The 22,040-nt window shown below is 34.6% G+C and overlaps 2 protein-coding genes across 3 annotated transcripts; one reads left to right on the top strand and one right to left on the bottom strand.

Annotated features, from left to right (window-relative positions):
• Positions 1–855: 855 nt before the first annotated feature.
• Positions 856–4,638, bottom strand: LOC107949558 (sulfite exporter TauE/SafE family protein 3). Of its 2 annotated transcripts, XM_016884254.2 has the most exons (12): positions 4,485–4,638; positions 3,862–4,067; positions 3,588–3,747; positions 3,298–3,498; positions 3,152–3,216; positions 2,949–3,029; positions 2,764–2,850; positions 2,628–2,678; positions 2,323–2,544; positions 1,457–1,550; positions 1,204–1,344; positions 856–1,110 (listed from the first exon to the last, which is right to left on the bottom strand). In XM_016884254.2, the coding sequence occupies exons 2-12, from the start codon at positions 4,057–4,059 to the stop codon at positions 1,025–1,027; spliced, it is 1,386 nt and encodes a 461-aa protein (XP_016739743.1). In that variant the 5' UTR covers positions 4,060–4,067; positions 4,485–4,638; the 3' UTR covers positions 856–1,024. The 2 variants fall into 2 exon arrangements, with proteins under 2 accessions (XP_016739743.1, XP_016739742.1); XM_016884253.2 differs by having other exon boundaries at positions 3,862–4,629.
• A 12,753-nt stretch (positions 4,639–17,391) lies between these two features.
• Positions 17,392–18,668, top strand: LOC107949860 (uncharacterized). The gene is made up of 3 exons (XM_016884632.1): positions 17,392–17,519; positions 17,609–17,807; positions 17,910–18,668. Exons 1-3 carry the CDS (start codon positions 17,392–17,394, stop codon positions 18,666–18,668), a joined length of 1,086 nt encoding a protein of 361 aa, XP_016740121.1.
• The last annotated feature ends 3,372 nt before the right edge of the window (positions 18,669–22,040 follow it).

Genomic DNA, 22,040 nt, shown 5'->3' with positions numbered 1-22,040 from the left:
TATATTTTTTAAAAATTATTACATAAATTTAGAATAAATTTTTTTTAGTAAATTACAATAACAAGGCAAAACCCGAGCATCAAACACAACTAGTGCGACTCGAATCTAGGCTACACCTAGATCGGTGAACAACCTTGACCATCAAGCCATCACATAAGTTTCATAATAAAAATTTGTTTTAAAATTTATTTATTTGACCGATTTCTCGTCTCTAAGTTATGATTTTCATTAGTTATTATTATAACAGTCGTCTCTAAGTTATGATTTTCATTTTAAATTGGTCCTTGAATTTTAAAATATTCTAATTACATCTTTAAACTATCGATGTTATATTAATCAGGTCCTTTCATTATTGAAACAATTAATTTAACCATTAAATGACTCGTAAAATCTTACGTAACATAACATAAAACAAAAATTTTAAAGAAAAGTAAAATGATACCACATAACTATTGAAATTAAAAACTAAAAATAAAGTAGAATAAAAAAAAGAAAGGAGTAAACGATAGTTTTCTGTAAAAGTTTTGAAAGCCTCAAAATCAAGATTTTTACAATATTCATTTTTCTTTACATATTTCATTTTAAATTATGTCAAATAAGATCCGACGTCTTATTTAATGGTTAAATTAACGACTTTAGTAACAAAATGACCTTATTAATCTAATATCGATAATTTTAAGATGTAATTAGAATATTTTAAAGTTTAAATACCAATTTAAAAGGAGAGCACAATTTGAGATGTTTGGTGCAATTAAGTGTTATAAATTATTACATGTGATAAAAAATTTTCAGTAAGTAATCATAAATAATACCGATAATAACAATTAAGGGGAAAAAATGGAAATTAGTCAGAAATAAAAATAGAAAAGGAAATGGATGCTGAGGCTTGTCCTCTTTGACTTTGTAACCCAAATCTGAAACACAACTTATGGGTGCCATGAATTGTCTTGTATCTTAAGAATTAAGGGAAGGAGACTTGTAATTCAAGTCGCCTCTGGTATTGAATAATATTCAGATTTTGCTACTAAGGCCGATACGAGCAAATGTCTTCAAATCCCATATACTCCTTTCTTTCAATCCTTTTGATCATTTTTGCAATGCCTATCCCACCTGTTGCATTCAGACGATGATATAATTTTAATAAATTTTATCAGTTTTATCGTGAGAATTTCAAAAGCCAGAGTTGGGTAATCAAATATTTACCTAATGAAATGGCACTGCCGAAGATCATCCCAGCAAGAATGAAGATGATTATGGATGATCTCCCCATTATTTTGATGACTTTTCCCACGACATGTTGCCCAACAAATGCAGCAATTGTGGCCACCCCAGCAAGGTAAAGAGCTGTTTCGTTCAAGACAAAGGCGGCAACGCATTTAAGTATATATCTCTACGTGATTTTAAACAAACATACATTCAATTGCACTAAACCATTTAGAGCAAGAGCAGTATATACCATAAGGAATTGGAAATCTTTTCAGAAGATAATACTCAACCACCGACATTGACGCTGAAAATAGCATTGCGAAAGTGGCTGTTGCACTTGATACCTACAATAAATTTTGCAACACTTCATGTCATTTCTTCTGATGAACGTTAAGTGATATCTGTAACTATATATACATAATTATTTTAAAAATTTTATTTATTTATTATTTATATTGAATTTGAGTATTACTATCGGAATTTGAATAGGATAACATTATCTTTCAAGGTCATTTTAAAAAAATATTACAAATAAAAGAAAGATAACAGTGATTTTAGATTTAAATATTCAAATAAATTATTTGTAGAGATAAAACGAATTCAAGTATTCAAATCCATTATTCGAATATATATATATATAAACATTTAAATATAATCTAAATAATAATTATAATACCCGAATTTAAATATTATTCCATTATTAGAAATGATAAAAAAAAAACAAATAGGATGTTTGCTAATATTTGAATTCACACCTATCCATTTTCCATATAGTTTGTTTTACGTTTGAAAAATTATACTACCCAAAAATGCGTTCAGATATAATTTTTTGGTATAGTACCTGAACACACTTCGGGTAAATTAGGGGGCAATACTAAGAAAAAAGGTACTTGGGTGATTAAGGCTCCATTTGGATTTACAACTACCATCAGTGAGAAAGAATCTTAAAACATATGCTTTTTCATTATACTCTTTTTTGTTGTTTGGATTATTAATGGTGAGGTGCATCTCCACAATCTCACCACACTGTCTCCTCAATTTTCAACTGGAGTGAACTAGGGCTAAATTTATAGAACTTTGAGAAGGAAAAAGATAAAAGTGAAAGTATGAAGTGACCTGAGGGGGGATTCCCATCTCAAGAAAAAGAGGACCCAAGATGAAGCCACCTCCAAGACCAAGCATCCCACCAAGTACACCAGCCAAAACACCAAATCCACAATAAATCACAAGCTTGTGAACTCGCCAGTTAGCCACTGCATCCCCTTTGGATGCTATTTTTCTCCGCCCTTTGTAAAGGAACACTGCTTCATATGATGATACACCCACTGTCACTGGGATCTAAATCCAATGTTCAAAACATTACATAACCCAGATTATATTATAGGTTTGATTTTCTAAATGTGTTTGGAATTTTGAAGTACCTGTAAGAAATTCAATACCCAGTATTCTACTGAACAGGTTGTTGAATAATTCTGTGTTCGAAATTTGGATTTTCAGTTAGTTGAATGTTAAGAAGCACACAACTTGTATAGGAAATTGATTACTTGGAAGAAACACCTTTGCAATCTGTAAAGCAAGGATTAAAATCCAAACAACAACGAGAAGTCCAAGTTCTTTGCAGCATATGTTCTCAATAAGAGACACCTGAAGACGAAGAAGATGGACGCCATGGGAACTCTGTGATTATTACTTAATATGATTTGGTTTAACAAAATGGTGAAACTAGCCGGTTGTGAACCTACCTTGGGTTTTCCTTCTTTGCTGTCTGTGGTAACTTCATGTTGGGTTAACTCACCATTTAATTCTAGATGCCTTGCAGTTTCCTATGAAAATCAGATCATAACAGGAATTAGAGCAAGAATTAAGCTGAACCACATATATACATGCACGCATGCATGCATATTAACAGGCGTAGAAAAGGATATATATGTATATATATAACTACCTGTTTCTTTATTGTTTCCTTTTTCCATGTTTGAATACCTTTGAGGAATGACTTAGTTGACATAGCTGTGAACCGGTAGAGGCTATCAGAAAAGAGGTTTCCTAGGAGTATGAATAAAAATCAACAGAATTCAAACATTGTGATACCTATGAAGACAATAATTAGCAAAACTGTGATCATCCAATCAGCAAAGATCACATTGAAGCCAACCCCAATACTAATTCCTAAAACCAACATTGGTTGAAATAGAAGGGCCAAATCATAGTCAATAAGAGGCAATTCAAGTGTAGGATGCCTTTGCCTTATATTGTAGCACACTGTTGCAGCTGCTGCACCGGTAATCATACCTAACCAGATCCCCCAAAAACAAAAGACGAAAATATTTAAGATGTTTCAAAATGTATGGAAATTCCAAAACTTGATTTATGAGTCTTACATTTAGAGATTGCTGTTGATGATTTGGGATCGAACCCAATAATTAAGGCAAGCATGGGAACAAAAATACCTCCTCCACCAACACCTCCAACACTCCCAAATGCAGCCCCAAGGAATCCAAGTACTGAACCCACCACAATTTGCCAGCAAAATCTCATGTCCTGCCAACAAAAAAAAAAAATCAAACAAATTCGTTGTTTACTCACAAGACAATCCCCACGGAAACTCCAAAAAAGTGCTACATCATGAAACAACATAAAAAGTATTGGTCTTACTGGCCATTGATGTTCATAACGTTGTCTATTGTTAAGCTCTAAGAACTTGAATGCTTTCCTAACATAGTTGTTCTCCGGAGCTTGATTAGGACTCGAACTTGGTTCTGCTGCAACAAGCGCAGATACCACGACAAAGAATCCAATCATCGTTATAGCTGTAAATATCAACCACCATACTTTTGATCGAGCAGCCAACATGGTTCTGTCTGAAATATCCAATTTTCTCCAATTCAACATGAATCCTAGCCATAAAACAGACAGGACATGCGATGTTTGAACACAAGCTTGGACATACTATATTATTCGCATTCAAATCTATCCCAAGTAGACATTTTTGGAAGCAGTTAACATGATAATAGACAAAGAAATATAGCTTGTGCTTGACTGGTTTCTGTTTAGAACAAAGCAGATGCTTGGGAACAGAATAGAGAACAAGAAAAGAGAGGGATCAGCTGCCGATTTAATATTTCCATTCAAGGAACTGTTTGGGACACTTTTTAAACATGAATTGACAGTCACATTTAAGCCATGCATCAATGTAAACAGAAGCTAACTCAAGCTAAACTAAACTAGAGTTATAAAAAGAAGATCGAAGAGAAACAGAAACGCAAGTTCTCCCTTACTTTGTTGTTTTTGAACTCAAGAAAATATCCCTGAAATCATGAAATGTTTTCTCGGAAGTTATGTAATTTCATGAGATTTTATAGATTTGTTAGTGATAGTTTTGTCTGGGGGTCGTATTGTTCACATGGTTTTTGTAGTGAAAGTTCTATAAATAGATTAGTAAATGATTTATCTTAAGATTTATTAATGGCACCCAAGAAAATATTGCATCAAAACTTTCATCCTTTGATTTGTTTTTTTGGTGCAGTTGATACAGGGAATCAACAATGAGGAGATTAGTGGGAGATGGTAATGGTGATTGGAGAGCCGATTCACCTTTGACAGATAAAGAGTTGGAATAAGAAGCTGAGGGAGAAAGAAAAGAGAGGAAGTAAGAGGGAGAAGGCTAGAGAACACTCGGACTTTTTAAAGGAGGAGAATCAATCCTTTGCTCCTCATGCTCTAGGGAATATGCTGGGGATGTCTATTGTCAGGTAGTGCCATGTCACCTACAATATGGGTGGTAGGCCTACTCGTGCAGTCAACTAGATGGCAAGTTCATTGCATGTTAGCTCTTGTCATGTACAATATTGTCTTTGACATTCTCCTTGCTGAGGTTGTATGAGGTTGTCATGCCTTAGTGGTCTCTTAGTGGCCCCCACGGAGGGCTTATATCTGGCGGCTTATAGCGAGTGGCCTCTCAAATGGCATAAGTGGAATTCGTGAATGGTTAGTCAAGAATGACTTTGGACGAAGGGTAACTTTAAAGGGTATGAGATGGAGGGTTGCCCATGGGTCGCATCAAGTGGGGGGTGCTTGCCCAGGTTCATTCCAAGCCATCCCTTGTTCTTCCATGTGTCATTACTAGGGTAGGAGTATAACAATTTGCCCCCAACTGAGAGTTAGGTTACAAAATAACCTATCTCAAGACCCATCTACATAGGCTCTCAATGAAAGGTGTTCGAGCAGATGGAGGAGTAGATAGTTTGGCTTACCAAGAGTTGCCTTTTGTGCTTGTTAAGGACACTTCATAGAAAGGAGAGTTGCATCAAAGGTTCTGGAATAGTTGTATTAATAGTAAGGTATTGTAGATGTGCCTAAGGAAATGGTGCCAAAAATAGAGTGGGATTTTGTATCTTTTCATTGGACATGTGCCCTACTGTGAATGGTCCATGAATCATTAGGGCTCTTAGGCTACTAAATGCACAAATTTAGGAAGGCTTTGTAATAGTTCTCCTTCTTCAACAACTAGCCTGTTTGCTTTCTTTAAAGTTTCTTTATCATTTGAGAGTTTTCTCTGCAACTTGGAAAATCCTGTTGAGTGTTGTTTGCTTTCTTCGAGCTATTCTTTTTATTTGTGTTTTTTCTATTCTTCTTCCTTCCTCCCTTCCTTTCTTGTTCATCATTCGTCATTGTCTATTTGCTTGATTTTGGGTAAGTTTTCATTTTTTAAGTGTCTTTTCCTTTTCTTAAACCTTCGATGGTCGAAAACAACTATAGCGGGAAGGTAGAGACTTCTAAGGTGGTTAGGAGGAGGGTGAGGAAACCTTTATGATTGGAGAGGGAGCCTATGGTATGTGGTGTATTTGAATGCACCACCAACGAGAGGGAGATGAGGCAGTTACACCATTTTTGTGGGTTGTTAATCAAACATTATAAGTATGAATTCAACATCACAAAGGGGTTTTATGCCTTAAGCACCATGTATGGTCCTAAGTACAATGGTAGGAGGCTAGGTTTCTATCTGCCTCTTTACATGCTTGAGGCAGGGTTCTATTTTTCCTCATTCGTTCATGCATGAAGTGCTGAGTTGTTATGAGGTTGCTCTAGGAAAACTGGCTACAACTTATTGGTGGATAATAATATGATTCATCATTCTTTTCCAAGAACAGGGAATGTGTCCCCAACTAAGAATCTTTCAAAATATGCTAATGTTGATCGAGGATAGAGTGCTAACCAATCGAGGTTGCTATAATTCTCCAAACAGGATTAATAACATAAGTCTAGACAACCATAAGTACGCATTCATGGATTAAAGATTGGTGATAGCTTCAGCTTCCCAATTGTGTGGACTTTGCCTCCAACAAACTTATGCAACTTAAGGCCTCCATTAGAAGGCTACGAGGCAATTTGGTGTGTTGAGTAAGTATGGTATCCTTGTTGTTCCATGAGTCATTATCCTTCGGAAGGTGTTCAAATATTTCCTTATCAATTGGGGGTATAAATGGTTATTGCTAGAGTGTTTTTGGGTTAGGTTTCATCAACGATGAGACCTGAAAGCCTTGTGATCAGTCATGTCCCTTTGATGCGGATGATACAATGGTCCTAATCCTTTATAGGTTGATGGAGGAGCCTTGCCAATACATTGTAGAGTATGAAAAGTTTCCAGATCAGAGATGGGGGATCCCAAAAGATATGCCACATCTGTTGCCCATCATTTCCCTTGAGGATAAAGGGTGCTCGTTGTTGTGGGGACTAACACAACTGTTGCTATTGGTGTAGGGACCACTCAACTGTCTGCGTCAAGTAGCCAAGCTCAAGCTTCACTTAAGGAAATGCATTCCGCAAACTCTACCCAAATTGAAATTTCAATAGATAATGAGGAAGAGGATGAGGAAGCCCCCCTAAATGTCCTTAGTTTGGGTATGATTATGGATAGAGAGGATCTTCAGAAGTTTGTTGAACAGTAGGAGTGGGTGAAACAGGGTTGGAGGGTCATTATGATACCCCCTTGAAATTTTGTTGTACCTTTTCCTCGAGTTATTCAAAATTTTCTAAGTATTTGGATTGTATTTCATTTTGTTGAGTTTGATCATTATTTTGTTCATAAAACTACATCATTATTTTGTTCATAAAACTACATCAACTTTAGGCTTAGGATGGGTGGATTCAAGCTTTTTTAGACTCAATTCTTGGTAGGGCCAAGGCCATTTTAGGCAAGAAAGGGGCTAGCAAGCAACCTAACACCTACTCAAAGAAGTTGAAGACTAAGAGTGACTTAGCCAATGCATTTAGTATGATCAAGCCTCAGAGGCTGATCACCTAGGGACTTGTTTCTCCAAGTAAAATTTCCCTCACAACATCCATTATGGAGAGTGGAGGGGCTTCTAAGGCCTCAATCAATACATGTGCTCCAATGTTAGTCACAGAAGGTCTGTTGGACTGCACCACAGACCTTTTTCGAGAGTTGCACCATATTAGGGAGTTTAATAAAACAACAAAGATATTCAGTGACTTGGCGGAGAGTATAACTCTTAAAAATTCAATTGTTTAATGCAATGAGTTAATACTTATCAAATGTGGTGGTTGATAATAACATTAAGTGCATGTTTGGAGACTTTCCTAGGCACAACCTTTGATCTGACGACCCGAGATTATGCTTTGTATATTTGTGCAACCATTGATATGATGACCCAAGATTACACTTTGTATGCACAACTTTTGACTTGACGACTCAGGATTATGCTTTATATATATACAACCTTTGACCTAACAGCTCGGGATTACTCTTTGTATATGTGTACAACCATTCACTTAACAACCCGAAATTACACTTTATATGTGTGCCATAATTGACTTAATGACTTAGGATTACACTTTCAATAGTATCAAACAAGCAAGAAATATCATAATTGGTTTGGGTCGAGGGTGAAACTAGGGTCTTGCCTATGAAATAAATTAAAATTAGGAGTAGAGAAAGGGAAATTATACCAAAGTTAGGAAGTTAACTTATTTTCCTCTTCACAACATCACTCATGCATTTAACTCTTTCCTATGTCTACTAGGGCATCCTAAGAATATCAAAACACCTAATGCCTATAAATTGATCTTTTTCATTAAAAATTCCATATTATTTTGAATAAAAAAAAATCTCTCAAATTTCTTCATCATTTACTTTTTTTCTCTTGTCAAGTTTATACGAAAATAAGAACCTAACACTTAGCTCTTCGGATAAAAGGTAAGACACCTTATCTATGGGGTTAGATGTATAGAAGTAACTAAAAAATTTCACAACAAAGTGTTGAATAAAACCAGGTTTGGAAAGGGTTTTCTTGCATAGCGAAAAAATTAAAATTTTGAAAATCAACCTGGTTTGTGAAATTTATAGCAATAAACCTTAACATTATTTGTGCCTTTGTTTTTGGATAAGCGAATCCTTGATGTTTTTCGACTTTCAATCACGTGATCTTTTCCGCTATTCTTGTACCACTGTTTCAAGTGTGGGATCAAACCAATTGAATCAAAACACAGAACTAGAAAAAGTTTTCTTTTTGGGGTGAAATTAGAAATTCTCTCTTCTTTAATAGAAACCAGTAAAATTGGTATTCTGAAAAATATATTTATAAGTTGAGAATAAATTCTCTCTATTTTTCGATAGAATAATAAATTCTCAAAGGTTGTGTTAGTAACTTTATTGGTGTCATCTATTTATAGGAAGAGAGGGTAGAACTCTTGTAGAGTTGTAGAGGTTTATTTTAAATAGAAAAACAACATCCTACTTAAAGTAGGAGAGGGGTGAACGACTCACCCTTATATTTCTACTAGGTTTCCCGCCCTTTTCATGTTATATGAGGGGTTTTGGGCATCTCTCACATCGAGTCTAATTATGAATACTTCCTAGACCTTTTTGACCTAGTACTTAGTAATGTGATCCAACTCGATTCGGTTTTTTTATTTCCAAAAATAAACTTTAATATTTACATATTAAATAATTCTCTCATCCCAATTTTACTTTAGTAAAATTTTGACGATTTTACCCACGATAAAATTTTAGGAAAATTTATTCAATATGTCAAAACTCAATATGTTCACTATGACCACATGGTTTATTTTCATTTTTAGGCTTCAAAACAGTACAAAAACATAAACTCATTCTTCCATCATTTTTAGGTAAACCTATATAGGATTGCAAATTTCCATTTTCATTTACATTTTTAGTTTTGGAAAACTACTTTAATTTCCAAATGATTTCATTTCTCTGTTTCAGTGAAAATAATAATCATTCTTGAATGTTTCTAATTTCTCTTTTTGTATTCATACATTCATTTTTATTCAAACACACAATCCATTTCTAGTTTCAACGAGCTGGGGGAGGGACTGATTGGACATATGAAGTTAAGGATCAAATGATTTATAATTAAGTTCCAGCTTTTCGCCTATTAATTATAAACTCATTTAGTCACGAAGTCATTCCACTATAGTATCGTGACTGAGTTCTCCCCAACGACACACCATTACGAAAACAACTACTTAGTGTTTGTCCAATAACCTTGTCATTAGCGTGTTACCATCATAGGATATTATTGATCTCTTTGGGATAAAATTTGTACTCCCAATATTATCTTATTTTATCTCATGGTAGCCAATACATTTTCCTTCATGAAAATTCTATCACTATCAAATAGTGATCAAGTCATTCATCGAAAAGACGGACAACCTGTTGTAATGCCAATGAGAGGATATAATTTACCCATATATTAGGCCATGAATTCCACTGTTATTAATTGCACTACATATTATAGAAGTCGTACACCCAATTCACCAGCTTTCAGATGCTTATGTATTTGAACTCAATTTTTTACAAGGCATCACAAGTGAATAAACCCATAAACGGATTCATGATCTATTTTGCTTGGTTACTGTTCGATGTACTATAAATCCAGTTAGTCACTTCTATGTCTCTATCTTGTGGGAGTCATCCGCTCTGATGCCCAAGACAAAACATCTCCCCAATTGGATTTGATAGATGACATACAAGTCTTTCAATCGGTTTGATCATTTTTTATTAGACTAAGGACATGTTTAGGTTTGTTTAATAATACAAGCTATCTTTATGTACTACGATCTGACCACGTAATACTGCTTAGTGTTAGTTAAACATTTAGGCAACCAATTAGCAACATTTGATTCAATTTTACTTTACTTACAAAACCCATGTGAGGACAAAAATACAAAGTGCATTAATTTAATTCATGAATAATTTTATTAATCAATATGTTTAGAAAAATTACAAGTTTATTAACTAATATAATACACACATGGCACCAAATCCAATAGTCTCCCACTTGCCCTAGTGAAGTAGGTGAGCCATATTTACCATTCTCATGCTCTCCATGTGTTTCTCAAAACTCCTAGCTAGTAGAGTCTTGGTAAACTGGTCCGTAAGGTTGTCCTCAAATGCGACCTTGACTACATCCACGATTCCTTTTGCAACTGCCTTCTTTATGATATAATACTTTCGATCGATATGTTTTGTCCTCTTATGGTTTCTTGTCTCATTGGTATTAGCTATTGCTACATTGGAAGTCTGAATCAACATATCCGAGAGTAGTGAGATCTCCTCTAAAATACACAAGTATATAATCTCTCGTTCTTCGTAAATACTTGAGTATATGCTTAACTACTTTTGTTCCTTTTGCATTAAAAGATCGCTTAGTCATCTTACCTTCCAAGTAAGGTTCACATTGTGGAAGATCAATTTATTTAAGTGAACTTAGAATGTTGTCTTTTACAAGTCTAGTGATTCTTTCTCGGTTAATATGACCAAGTCTCAAATGCCAAAGTTACGCCTAATTAGAGTGAGAAGTTTTAAATCTTTTATTCGATATTTCAATTTGAAGCAGTATGTACATCTTTAGTTTGATAACATAGAGATTATTTGACATCCATCCATTATACATAAGATTGCAATTTCTAAATATTTCAATTCCATTATTAAAAGTCACGATCAACCTGTCTTTATATAAATATGCAATGAAAATTAAGTTTTTTTTAAAACTTGGTACATAAAAAAATCTATTAAAATAACCTTTCTAAAATTATCAAAATAAAGATGTACATCTCTCATTGCTTCACCTACCACACTTGTTCACTTCCCGATCCACAATGATAAGCTCTTATCTCTAAGATCTTTTGTCTCGTCGAACCCCTATAGAGAAACACAAACATGATTAGTAGCCCCCCAATCAATGACCCAATGGTCTATTGAGTATTCCACTAAATAAGCTTCTATCATCAAGAGTTCCATGCATTTGCCTTTTGTAGCTAAGTATTCCTTCCACTCTTTACAGTTTTCCAGTGCCCTTTCTTGTTGTAAAAGAAGCATTTAAACTTAGATAAGTCTTTAGGCTTTCTAGTTCTCTTCCTTTCCACTTGTTGTGGCCTAGAGACCCTAGCAGTTCCTTTCTTAGTGTGTTTTCCCTTCCCTTTTGAAAAAGAAGCGACAACTATAGTTGCTTATGCTTTTTGGACCTATTGACCCCCGTTCAAAATCAACTTATAGGATTGTAACTCCTTCATGAGTTGTGTAAGCCTTAGGTTTTTGTTGCGAAGGTTAACCAACAAAATCCTTTGACAAGCTTTTGAACACCATCTCAATTTGAATGCTCTTGTCTAGATTGGCCTCATTTTTTGCAGCCTCGGTAAAGTAGTGCGTAAAAGTGATCATATAGTCTTTGACCAGAGTGTCGAGCTTTTGCTAGGCATTCATCAAGCTAGTTATGGCTGATTGTCGACCTCCAACCATGTCTTCTAGATTATCTAGAATCGTTTTAGTAGTCTTACAGCTCTCCAATTGCTTATGTATAGTAGCGGTTACGCTTACCAGGATATAGCAATAAACTATCTCATCAGACACTTCCCAGCGTTTTCTAGCCTTAGGTTGAGTAGCCGGTGGGCACTTATTATCAAGAACTATTTTAAATTTCTCAGTGCTCAGGACAATTATCAGGTTCCTTTTCCATTCCTTATAGTTATTTTCGTTCAATTTGTTTTTAGTGAGTATGTTCAATAAGGGAGTTGGTGCCATTTTTGAACTGAAAATAAAACATTCATATATTAATGTCTTTTTATTAAACAAATGTTTGAAATTTTTTTGCAACATTCGATATGCACTAAGATGATGTATGCGTCTTACATTAAACCTTGAAAAAATTTGTAAGCCATTGCAACGATAATTCCCACACCTATTGAATCAAGCCGCCATGGGGTGGTCATGGTCAACTAGTAAGAACATAGATTTCTATCTAGTTAGTACATAAACCTAATTCCTTAGGCATTCACATGAACTAATAATCATGTAACATTTGACCATCATTCAAACTTAAGTTGAGCTCCATGGGGAGTTACTTAACTAGATCTTGAATGTATAACCATCAACTCCGCCTATCACATCATGCTTTGACTAGTTGTCCTCTTTTGAATATAAAATTTCTTGACTTATCGCATGATAATGCCTACCATAAGGATCAGTCTAATTATCATTTGATCACAAGAAAACTCTTCTTACTTTCACGAAATATCCTCAACGAAATTGACATAGCAATCCTACCGTGAGGTAGTGCACTTTGCATGCCATCACAAGAGACTATTAATGGAGGCCGTGGGTCTTGTTTAGGAACCTTTTCCCACTCAATTTGTTAAAAACATGCAAGGTTTTTCATTTCTGGTTTCATTCATTTATAATCAATATATGCATTTAAAGTACATGTGACATTCTTTCCTAAACTATATGGCATGCTTATGTCATGTATGCATGACATGCTATGACAATTTTATAATATTCACATTAATTATTCACAAGAGTCAATCAATTAATTTTGATTCTCCACAATTTTTCTTTTAAGGGAAAAACTAAACAAGTGAATGTGAATCGTGAACCTGGTAAGTTCCTAGGAAAGGGAGGTGACTTGTATTTGACACCTTTAAAACCAAGTCTTTCGTTGCCAGATCCAATCCTAGACATGCACTTTCTCATTACCACATTTCTTATAGTAGTCGAATAACATGAAGAAGTGAACGCAACAATACAACAGTGTATTTTCTCAGTACCACACTTCTTATATTCGATAGATCAACTATGGGTCATCTCAACATATATATCACAATTATATCATCAATAATTATTAAACAAATATATAAAGAGATAAGTAATAAAATAAAATTGGCAACAAAGGTTTTCATAGTTTTATTTCTAGAAAATAAATAAAAAACCAAAAATTACATATTTTTTCACACAAGGCATTCCTTATGTCTTCGACTGCCATCACTCAATCTTCTCCCCATTATGAACTCATTTTTAGAAAAATTACATTTAGGTCCTATGTTTGTTTCTAGCTCACAAGAATTCTATAAATAAAAAAATCCTATGTGGAGATGATAGTCCACGATCTATTTCTTAAAAACCACAACCTTGGAAAAAATAATAATTATATAAAAAATATATATAATATTGTATTCATTCACATATATTTCCTTAAACATGCAAATAATTACAAGAATGTCACATTTTATCAAATATTGATCAAATAATATGAAGAGAAAGATTGCGTCTAGGTTTACACCTAAACATAGCACAACCTGGCTCTGATACCAATTGTTGGAAAAACCTTGGCTTGTAAACAGTTTTCTTACACAACAAAAAATTGAACTTTTGAAAACCGACATGGTTTGTGATATTTATAGCAATAAACCTTAACCGAATTCGTACTTATATTTTTGGATAAGCGAATCCTTGATGATTTCTAGCTTTCAACCAAACGATATTCTCCACCATTCTCGTCCCATGAACTACTTTGAGTGTGGGCTCGAACTAATTGAATCAAAACACAAAACTACAAAAGGTTTTTCTTTTGGGGTGAAAACAAAAATTCTATTTTCTTTAATAAAAACCGGTAAAATTATTATTCTGAAAAATATATTTATAAGTCGAGAATCAATTCTCTTTATTTTTCGGCAGAATAACAATCTCTCAAAAATTGTGCTAATAGCTTTACCGGTGTCATCTATTTATAAGAAAAGAAGGAAGAACCCTTGTAGTGTTGTAGAGGTTTATTGTAAATAGAAAAACTACATCGTGCTTAGAGTAGGAGAGGGGTGAATGACTCAACCTTGTATTTCTACAGGGTAGCCACTCCTTCATGTTATATGACGAGTTTTGGGCCTTTCTCAAATCCGGTCGAATTACAAGTACTTCCTAGGCCTTTTTGACCCAATACTTTGTAATACGTACCAACCTAGTTCTGTTTTTCTATTTCCCAAAATAAAATTTAATATTTACATATTAAATCATTTTCTCATACCAAATTAAACCAGTAAAATTTTTTATGATTTTACCTGTGGTAAAATTTTAACCAGTTTACCCCTGATAAAATTCGAGAAAATTCATTCAATATGTCACAACTCAACATGATCACTATGACCGAATGATTTATTTTCATTTGTAGGTTTCAAAATAGTCCAAAAACATAAACTCATTCTTTTATCATTTTTTTATGTAATCCTATATAGGATTACAAATTTCCATTTTCATTTTTGGAAACCTACATTTATTTCGAAATGATTTCATTTCTCCATTTCGGTGAAAACCATAATCATTCTTGAATGTTTTCCATTTCTCTTTTTCTATTCATTCTGTTCATTTTTATTTGAACACACAATTCATTTATGGTTTCAATGAGCTAGCGGAGGGACCGACTGGACATATGAAGTTGAGGCTCAAATGATTTATAATTAAGTTTCGACTTTTCGCCTATTAATTATAAACTCATTTAGTCATGAAGTCATTCTACTATAGTATCATGATTGAACTCTCCCCAATTACATACCATTACGAAAGAAAGTACTTAGTGCTCTTTCAATAACCCTATCGTTAGTGTGTTACCCTCATAGGATATCCTTGATCTTTTTGGGATAAAATTTGTTCTCCCAATATGATCATATTTTATCTCATGGTAACCATTACATCTTCCTTAATGAAAATTATATCACTATCAAATATTGATCAAGTTATCCATCACAAAGACGGACAACCCGTTGCCACATTTACTTTTTATTAGCCATGTAATGCTAATGAGAGGATATCATTTACCTATGTTTTGGGGTATGAATTTCACTATTGTTAATAACGCTACATACTACAAAAGTTTTACACGCAGCATGCCAACTTTTGGTGCCTTATCTATTTGATCTCATGCCTTTACTTACATCAAACTGTTTGAGTTACACATTCATAGTCTGCCATCCACTCAGGATTTAGGTATACCATAATATAAACATCACAAGTGAATAAACCCATAAACAGATTCAGGTTCTATTCTTCTTGGTTCTTGTCTGATGTACTATCAGTCCAACCAGCCACACCTATGTCTTTGATAGTGCTAGAAAGAACATACATTTTCTCCCTACTTATTGGTTAATTTGTCTCCATTTAATTATCTTTAGCATATATTTTAGCATTTTCAGTTCAGTAATTTAAAATTTATAACTCAGTGAATCCTAACCTATTTTATCCTTAATTTTGCTATCTTATTGCATTAATATCACTGCATGAGTAAACTCCAGATTGCATCCAAAATTTTTGCCGCACCTGACAGCTATCCACAATGTCCCTGCATGAGTTAATCCCAGACCGTGTCCAGAATTACCACTGCAACTGACAGCTGTCCGGATAAGAACTAAAACTGCGTAAGTTGTCTAGTCTGGTATAACCAACCTATACGTACAAGGATAGAATAATTTTTGTTTGATATAACCAACCTATACCTGTAAGTTGTCTAGGGATGGCGTTTGTTTGATGTTTATTTTTGTTTTTGTGCATTTTTTGCATTTTATTTTCTTTCTATAATATTTAGTATTCACTAACTGGTTTTTCTTTGTTGTTATTTTTTTAACTTTAATTTAGGTGTTTTTTAACTCGAAGAAATTTAGATTTTCTTGCTGATTTTGATCCAAAAATTGAAAGGACTGTTTGGAGGAAACTTCGAGAACAAAGAAATATGGCTTTACCAGGGAACAATATAGCCATACCCCCGATACAGCAGCAAAATGTAAATAACCCATTGTTGTCGCAAGATGCTCGCATACAAAATAGGACTATACGCAATTTTGTAGTACCTATCTTGGATGATTTACAGCCAAGAGTTATTAGGCCAGCAATCCAAGCTGCGAATTTCAAACTTAAGCGAGTAATGTTTTAAATGTTGAATTCTAATGGACAATATACTGGGCTGCCACATAAAGATACGAGAGAACATCTTAAATCTTTTTTATTGATCTGTGTTTTATTTAGTCAACAAGGTGCTCCTGATGATGCCTTGAAGATGCAATTATTTCCTTATTCTTTACAGGGAAGAGCACGCATTTGGTTTTTCAGACTACCTACTGGATCAATTATTTCTTGGGATGCACTAGCAACACAATTTGTTTTGCGATTTAACCCACTGACAATGAATGCTCGTCTTCGAAATGATATTACTGCTTATCATCAGTTGGATGATGAAAATCTTTACACCACATAGAAATGTTATAAATATTTACTTCAATGTTGTCCCACGCACAACATTCAACCAGAAACACAAATTGAGATGTTTTATAATGGGCTAAATTCACATACAAGGAATCTTGTCGATGCATCGCCAATAGACCTCTGTTGGTTTGTACTTATAATGATGCTGTGAGAATTCTTGAGAGAATTGCTCAAAATGATTATCAATACCCTATCTCCAGAGCTGCACAAGCAAAAACTACTCAAGGAGTTATTGAATTGGATGTAATAACCGCACTAAGTGCTCAAGTTTCTTCTCTCACAAACATGATTAAAAATATGCAAGGGACGAGTGGTGTTGCACCTATACAAGTCGCTCAGCAAGTTGATGTTCCTACTTTTTCTTGTGAAATTTATAGTGACAACCATAGCTACGAAGATTGTCCACAACATGCTGAGAATGCCTGTTATATTAGTAGCATCCTTAACAATTCTTATGGAAATTCTTGCTACAACTCTGCACGCAACCAACCATTTTGGGGAACTAGAATGCTGGACAAAATGCTGCAACATTCAAATATGAGAATTTATCTACTCAGGGAAATTATAATCCCAGACAAGGGAATTACAAGCAACAGTAGCAGACGTACAATTAGCACAATTAGATGCCTCCACAAAAAGGCCAGACACATCAACATCAAAATCCGCTGCTGCCACAACATGCTTCAATACCAAATCAACATGTTCAAGGACATCGACAACAACCGTACACTAAAGCTTCTACTTCTGACTCGTTAGCAACTCTTGAGGCATTAATGTGGGAGCATATTACTCACACGGAAGCTATCGTACAAGAGAATTCATCTTCCATTCGTGCATTAGAAGCACAATTAGGACAATTGCTTCAAATCTGAATACTCGACCACCAGGTTCATTACCTAGTGACACGAAAAATCCTAGTCCAAGGGGAAAAGAACACTGTAAGGCTATCACTCTTAGGAGTGATAAACAAACTAGTGAACCGATTATTGACTCTACTGTAGCACCTCAAGATACAGACGGATTGATCACTGGTGAGAATGTTGAATCTGAAGAATTTTTTGATGCATCAAAAAAAGAAGTTCCACTAATTTTCAATCATCTGCCTATTGTCTGACCTTCAAAAATTTTGACGTAATCAAAGGTGCCGGCACAAGCAGATATATCTCTACCTTTACCCTTCACAGAAAGATTCAGGAAGAATGAGCATGACAATCAGTATCAGCTATTCCTGGACACACTGAAGCAACTGCAAATCAACACTCCTTTAGTGGACGCTCTAGTACAAAGTCTGACTTATGGGAAATTTATGAAAAACCTCTTGTCCAAGAAGAAGAAGCTCACTGATATTAAAACAATTAAACTCACAGAAGGCTGTAGTGCTATTTTGACAAACAAGTTGCCCCTTATATTGAAAGATCTTGGGAGCTTTACCATCCCATGTTCAATTGGCAATCATTATTTGGGTAAGGATTTATGGGACTTGGGAGATAGCATTAACCTAATGCCACTATCTACTTTCAGAAAGCTAGGAATTGGTCATGTGAAATCTACTACAGTGACGTTACAACTAGTCGATCAATCCTTGGCTCAACCTGAAGGGAAAATAAAAGACATCTTAGTTCATGTGGATAAATTCATTTTTTCGGCTAATTTTATCATACTTGACTGTGAGGTAGAAAAGGAGGTTCTCATAATCTTGGGACGACCATTTTTAGCCATCGGCCGAACTTTCATTGATGTTTATAATGGTGAAGTAACCATGCAACTGAATGATGAGCAAGTTACCTTTAGTGTTTTTGAATATGTTCAATACAAGGACAAAGAGGAATGTCATACTTTCGATGTGCTAGATGATCTAATTAAGGAAGAATTCAATAACCAAAGCACAACATTTTTTTGAAGAGTTTGTAGTGACATCTGATGCCAAATGCTTAGACAATTGTGACAACGTGGTTGAAGCTAATAATCTTGAACTCAAGCATGGATGACAGATTGAATCTTTAGACCTAGCCAACAGAACAACCCCAATTTTCAAACTATCTATTGAAAAGCTCTTACTCTGGAATTGAGACCACTACCTCTTCATCTTAAATATGTCTTTCTAGGTACTCTTCGAGTTACTGTCTGCGCTACACTAGACACAACTCAAAAAGAGAAATTGGTCCATATTCTCATGTAACATAAACGAGATATTACTTGGATTATTGCCGATATGCAAGGTATTAGTCCTTATTTTTGCATGCATAAGATCAAGTTGGAAGATGAAGGCAAGCAATCGATTGAACATCAGAGAAGATTAAACGAGAAGATGAAGGAAGCTGTCAAGAAAAAAATCATAAAATGGCTTGATGCCCCTGATTTCTGATAGCAATTGGGTAAGTCCAGTGCAATGCGTGCCTAAAAAGAGTGGCATCATTATGGTTCGCAGCGATAGGGAAAAATTAATTCCTACACACATTCCCACGGGATGGCGAGTTTGTATGGATTATTGCAAATTGAATGCGACCACAATGAAGGATCACTTTCCACTTCCCTTCATCGACCAAATGCTAGATTGGCTTGCTGGAAAGGCCTATTATTACTTTTTAGATGACTATTCTTGGTACAATCTAATTGCTATTGCACTGGAGGATTAAGAGAAAACAACCTTCACCTACCTCTTTGGTACTTTCACTTTTTTCCGTATGCCTTTCGGGCTTTGCAACGCACCAACCACATTTCAAAGGTGCATGATGGCAATATTCTCAGATATGATCGAAGACTCTTTAAAGGTATTTATTGATGATTTCTTAGTCTATGAGAATAATTTTGATCATTGCGCTGACAATTTGGATAAAGTACTGAAGCGATGTGAAGACATACGTATTGTCCTGAATTGGGAAAAATGTCATTTCATGGTAACTGAAGGGATTGTGTTAGGACATCACATTTCCAGTCAAGGCATTCAAGTAGAAAAAGGGTAAGGTGGAAATCATTGAGAAATTACCTCTACCAACAACCGTGAAAGGTATTCACAGTTTTCTAGGACATGCGAGGTTTTACTAACAGTTTATTCGAGATTTTTTGAAAATTACAAAGCCCTTGTGCTCATTGATGGAATAGAATCGAAAATTCTTCGTTAACAATGCTGGCCTGGATGCCTTTCTTTAATTAAAAAAGAGGCTAGTGGATGAACCCATTGTTGTTGCACCAAATTGGTCTCAACCTTTTGAAGTTATGTGCGATGCAAGCAACTTTGCCGTGGGTGCATTTCTAGGAAAATGAAAGGGAAAAACATTTCACGCCATCTATTATGCTAGAAAAACTCTTACAGAGGCTCAACTCACTTATACCACCATCGAGAAAGAATTGCTGGTTGTAGTCTTTGCTTTCGACAAGTTTCATCCCTATCTTGTCGGCGCAAAGGTTACTATATTCACTGATCACTTGGCATTGAGATATCTCTTTGTGAAAAAGGATGCCAAACCAAAACTGATACGTTGGATATTGTTATTGCAAGAATTTGACATCGAGATAAAAGACCGTAAGGGTTCAGAGAATCAAGTTGCAAACCATTTGTCTTGACTAGAAGTTGGCAGTGAAGACGAGAATCTACTTCAAATTGTCAATGCATTCCCAGATGAGAAGTTATTTGTGGTAGATACAACCCCTTGGTATGTGTAACGCATAGGTTTGTGCAAGTGTACACAGTCGTTATCAAGTGATAAGTAAGTATCGAATTATCGTCTCCATAGGGATTGTATTTGTGCTAAGTCACTTAATTTGTAAAATTATATTAATAATTTGGTAAATAAAAACATAATATAGTTGAGAAGTGGTGATTAAAATATATTAAACTAAATGCAATGATCCCTAATGCCAATTATCCTAAGTATGCAAACTATATGATTGAAATAGATTTTAGTAAAATTAAACACAATTTGCAACAATTATAACATAAATAAACTAGGACAATTTCTTTAATTAAACTCAATTTATTATCAACATGCTTAATAACATTTAGAAAAACATTCCATGGCAACTCGATCTTTCATGAGTTTGGAAACCACATTAGGTCCTTTCGGAATCCTTTACTTAGTAAATACGCATTTTACTGATCCTTATTTACTAAGGGTTTCTTAGTATTCGTGTGAAGTAATAGGGACATGTCAGGTTTGAAACAATTTAATCACACAAATCTAAAAACTATGCAGATAATAAAGCTTGGTAAGAGTTGTTATGCAACCTATAATTTAATCGGGTCAGGATCTAAATTGAGCATGCACATTTCAATTATGTGTCCACTAGTCGTCGTCTGGTCAGGATCGCTCAGCTAATTTAGGTGCATTCCAATCACGTATGAATGAAATAAAGACTTGATTTTAATTGAAAACATGATCGATTAAGGCATAAACATTATAAGCATGAATCAAATAAATATTATTTAATCAAAACAATCATCCTAACTTAAATAAAATTAAGCTAACATTCTTCTAAATAAGAACAAAGAACACATAGCAAACATATTTATATTAAATTAAAGAAAAGAAAAGAAAGATTAAACCCAATTCAGACCGATTGTCACCCAAGACTCTAATTGGCGAGGCTCCTTCGCTTCTTTTCTTTGCTCCTTTGTTAATGGTTCTCCAAGGTGGCCAACCAAGGTTTCTTTCAGAGGCTAATTTTGCTAAAAATCCTTATGCAAGGATGATGATAAGGGTGAGGGGGAAAGATAGCTAAGAGAGCTGAGAGAGGAGAGAATGATGAATGAGTGAGGGATGATTGAAAAAGTGAGAAATGGGCTCTTATTTATAGGTGAGGCAAGGGAGCTAGTTTGCTAAAAATAGGAGTGTCCATCTTTTGAAACTTCTTCCAAGGATGGCCAGCCATGAATTGAGGAAATATGGTTGATTCTGCTTGATTCTTGGTCAATTTGAGTGTTACTACAACTCAGGACTAAGACACAGTCACCAGCAAATCTTCGGGAAAATCTCTAATTTCTTTAACTCTTCAAGGACCTTGTGTAATTAAACTAAAAATTGATTTATAGTCAGCCATGTGTATCCGAAAATTGGGTTAACTTGGTCCCCAATTTGGACGGTTTTGCAATTAGAAGAAAATTCTCAGACCTGTCCAAAAATAGTAGATAGTTTAGAGGACCAAATAATATAATTTTAACCACTTCAATTAATAAATTTACTTAATTAATTAAAACCATATTTATTAATGAAATATTTAAAATGAATTATTAAATATAAATTTATATTTTATTATTTAATTTAATCATGTATGG

This window comes from Gossypium hirsutum, chromosome D03, assembly GCF_007990345.1.
Source record: "Gossypium hirsutum isolate 1008001.06 chromosome D03, Gossypium_hirsutum_v2.1, whole genome shotgun sequence".
Lineage (NCBI taxonomy): Eukaryota > Viridiplantae > Streptophyta > Magnoliopsida > Malvales > Malvaceae > Gossypium > Gossypium hirsutum.
This window is presented reverse-complemented; position numbering and strand designations above follow the sequence as displayed.

Excerpts from the sequence above, each read along its gene's own strand:
- LOC107949558 (XM_016884253.2), bottom strand. The coding sequence starts at position 4,098 with ATGTTGAATTGGAGAAAATTGGATATTTCAGACAGAACCATGTTGGCT. Across the intron at positions 3,748-3,861 it reads GTTATGAACATCAATGGCCA|GACATGAGATTTTGCTGGCA; the intron begins GTAAGACCAATA and ends TTTTGTTGGCAG. Across the intron at positions 1,551-2,322 it reads AGATGGGAATCCCCCCTCAG|GTATCAAGTGCAACAGCCAC; the intron begins GTCACTTCATAC and ends AATTTATTGTAG.
- LOC107949860 (XM_016884632.1), top strand. The coding sequence starts at position 17,392 with ATGCCTCCACAAAAAGGCCAGACACATCAACATCAAAATCCGCTGCTG. Across the intron at positions 17,520-17,608 it reads AAAGCTTCTACTTCTGACTC|AAGCACAATTAGGACAATTG; the intron begins GTTAGCAACTCT and ends TTCGTGCATTAG. Across the intron at positions 17,808-17,909 it reads GATTGATCACTGGTGAGAAT|GTGCCGGCACAAGCAGATAT; the intron begins GTTGAATCTGAA and ends ACGTAATCAAAG.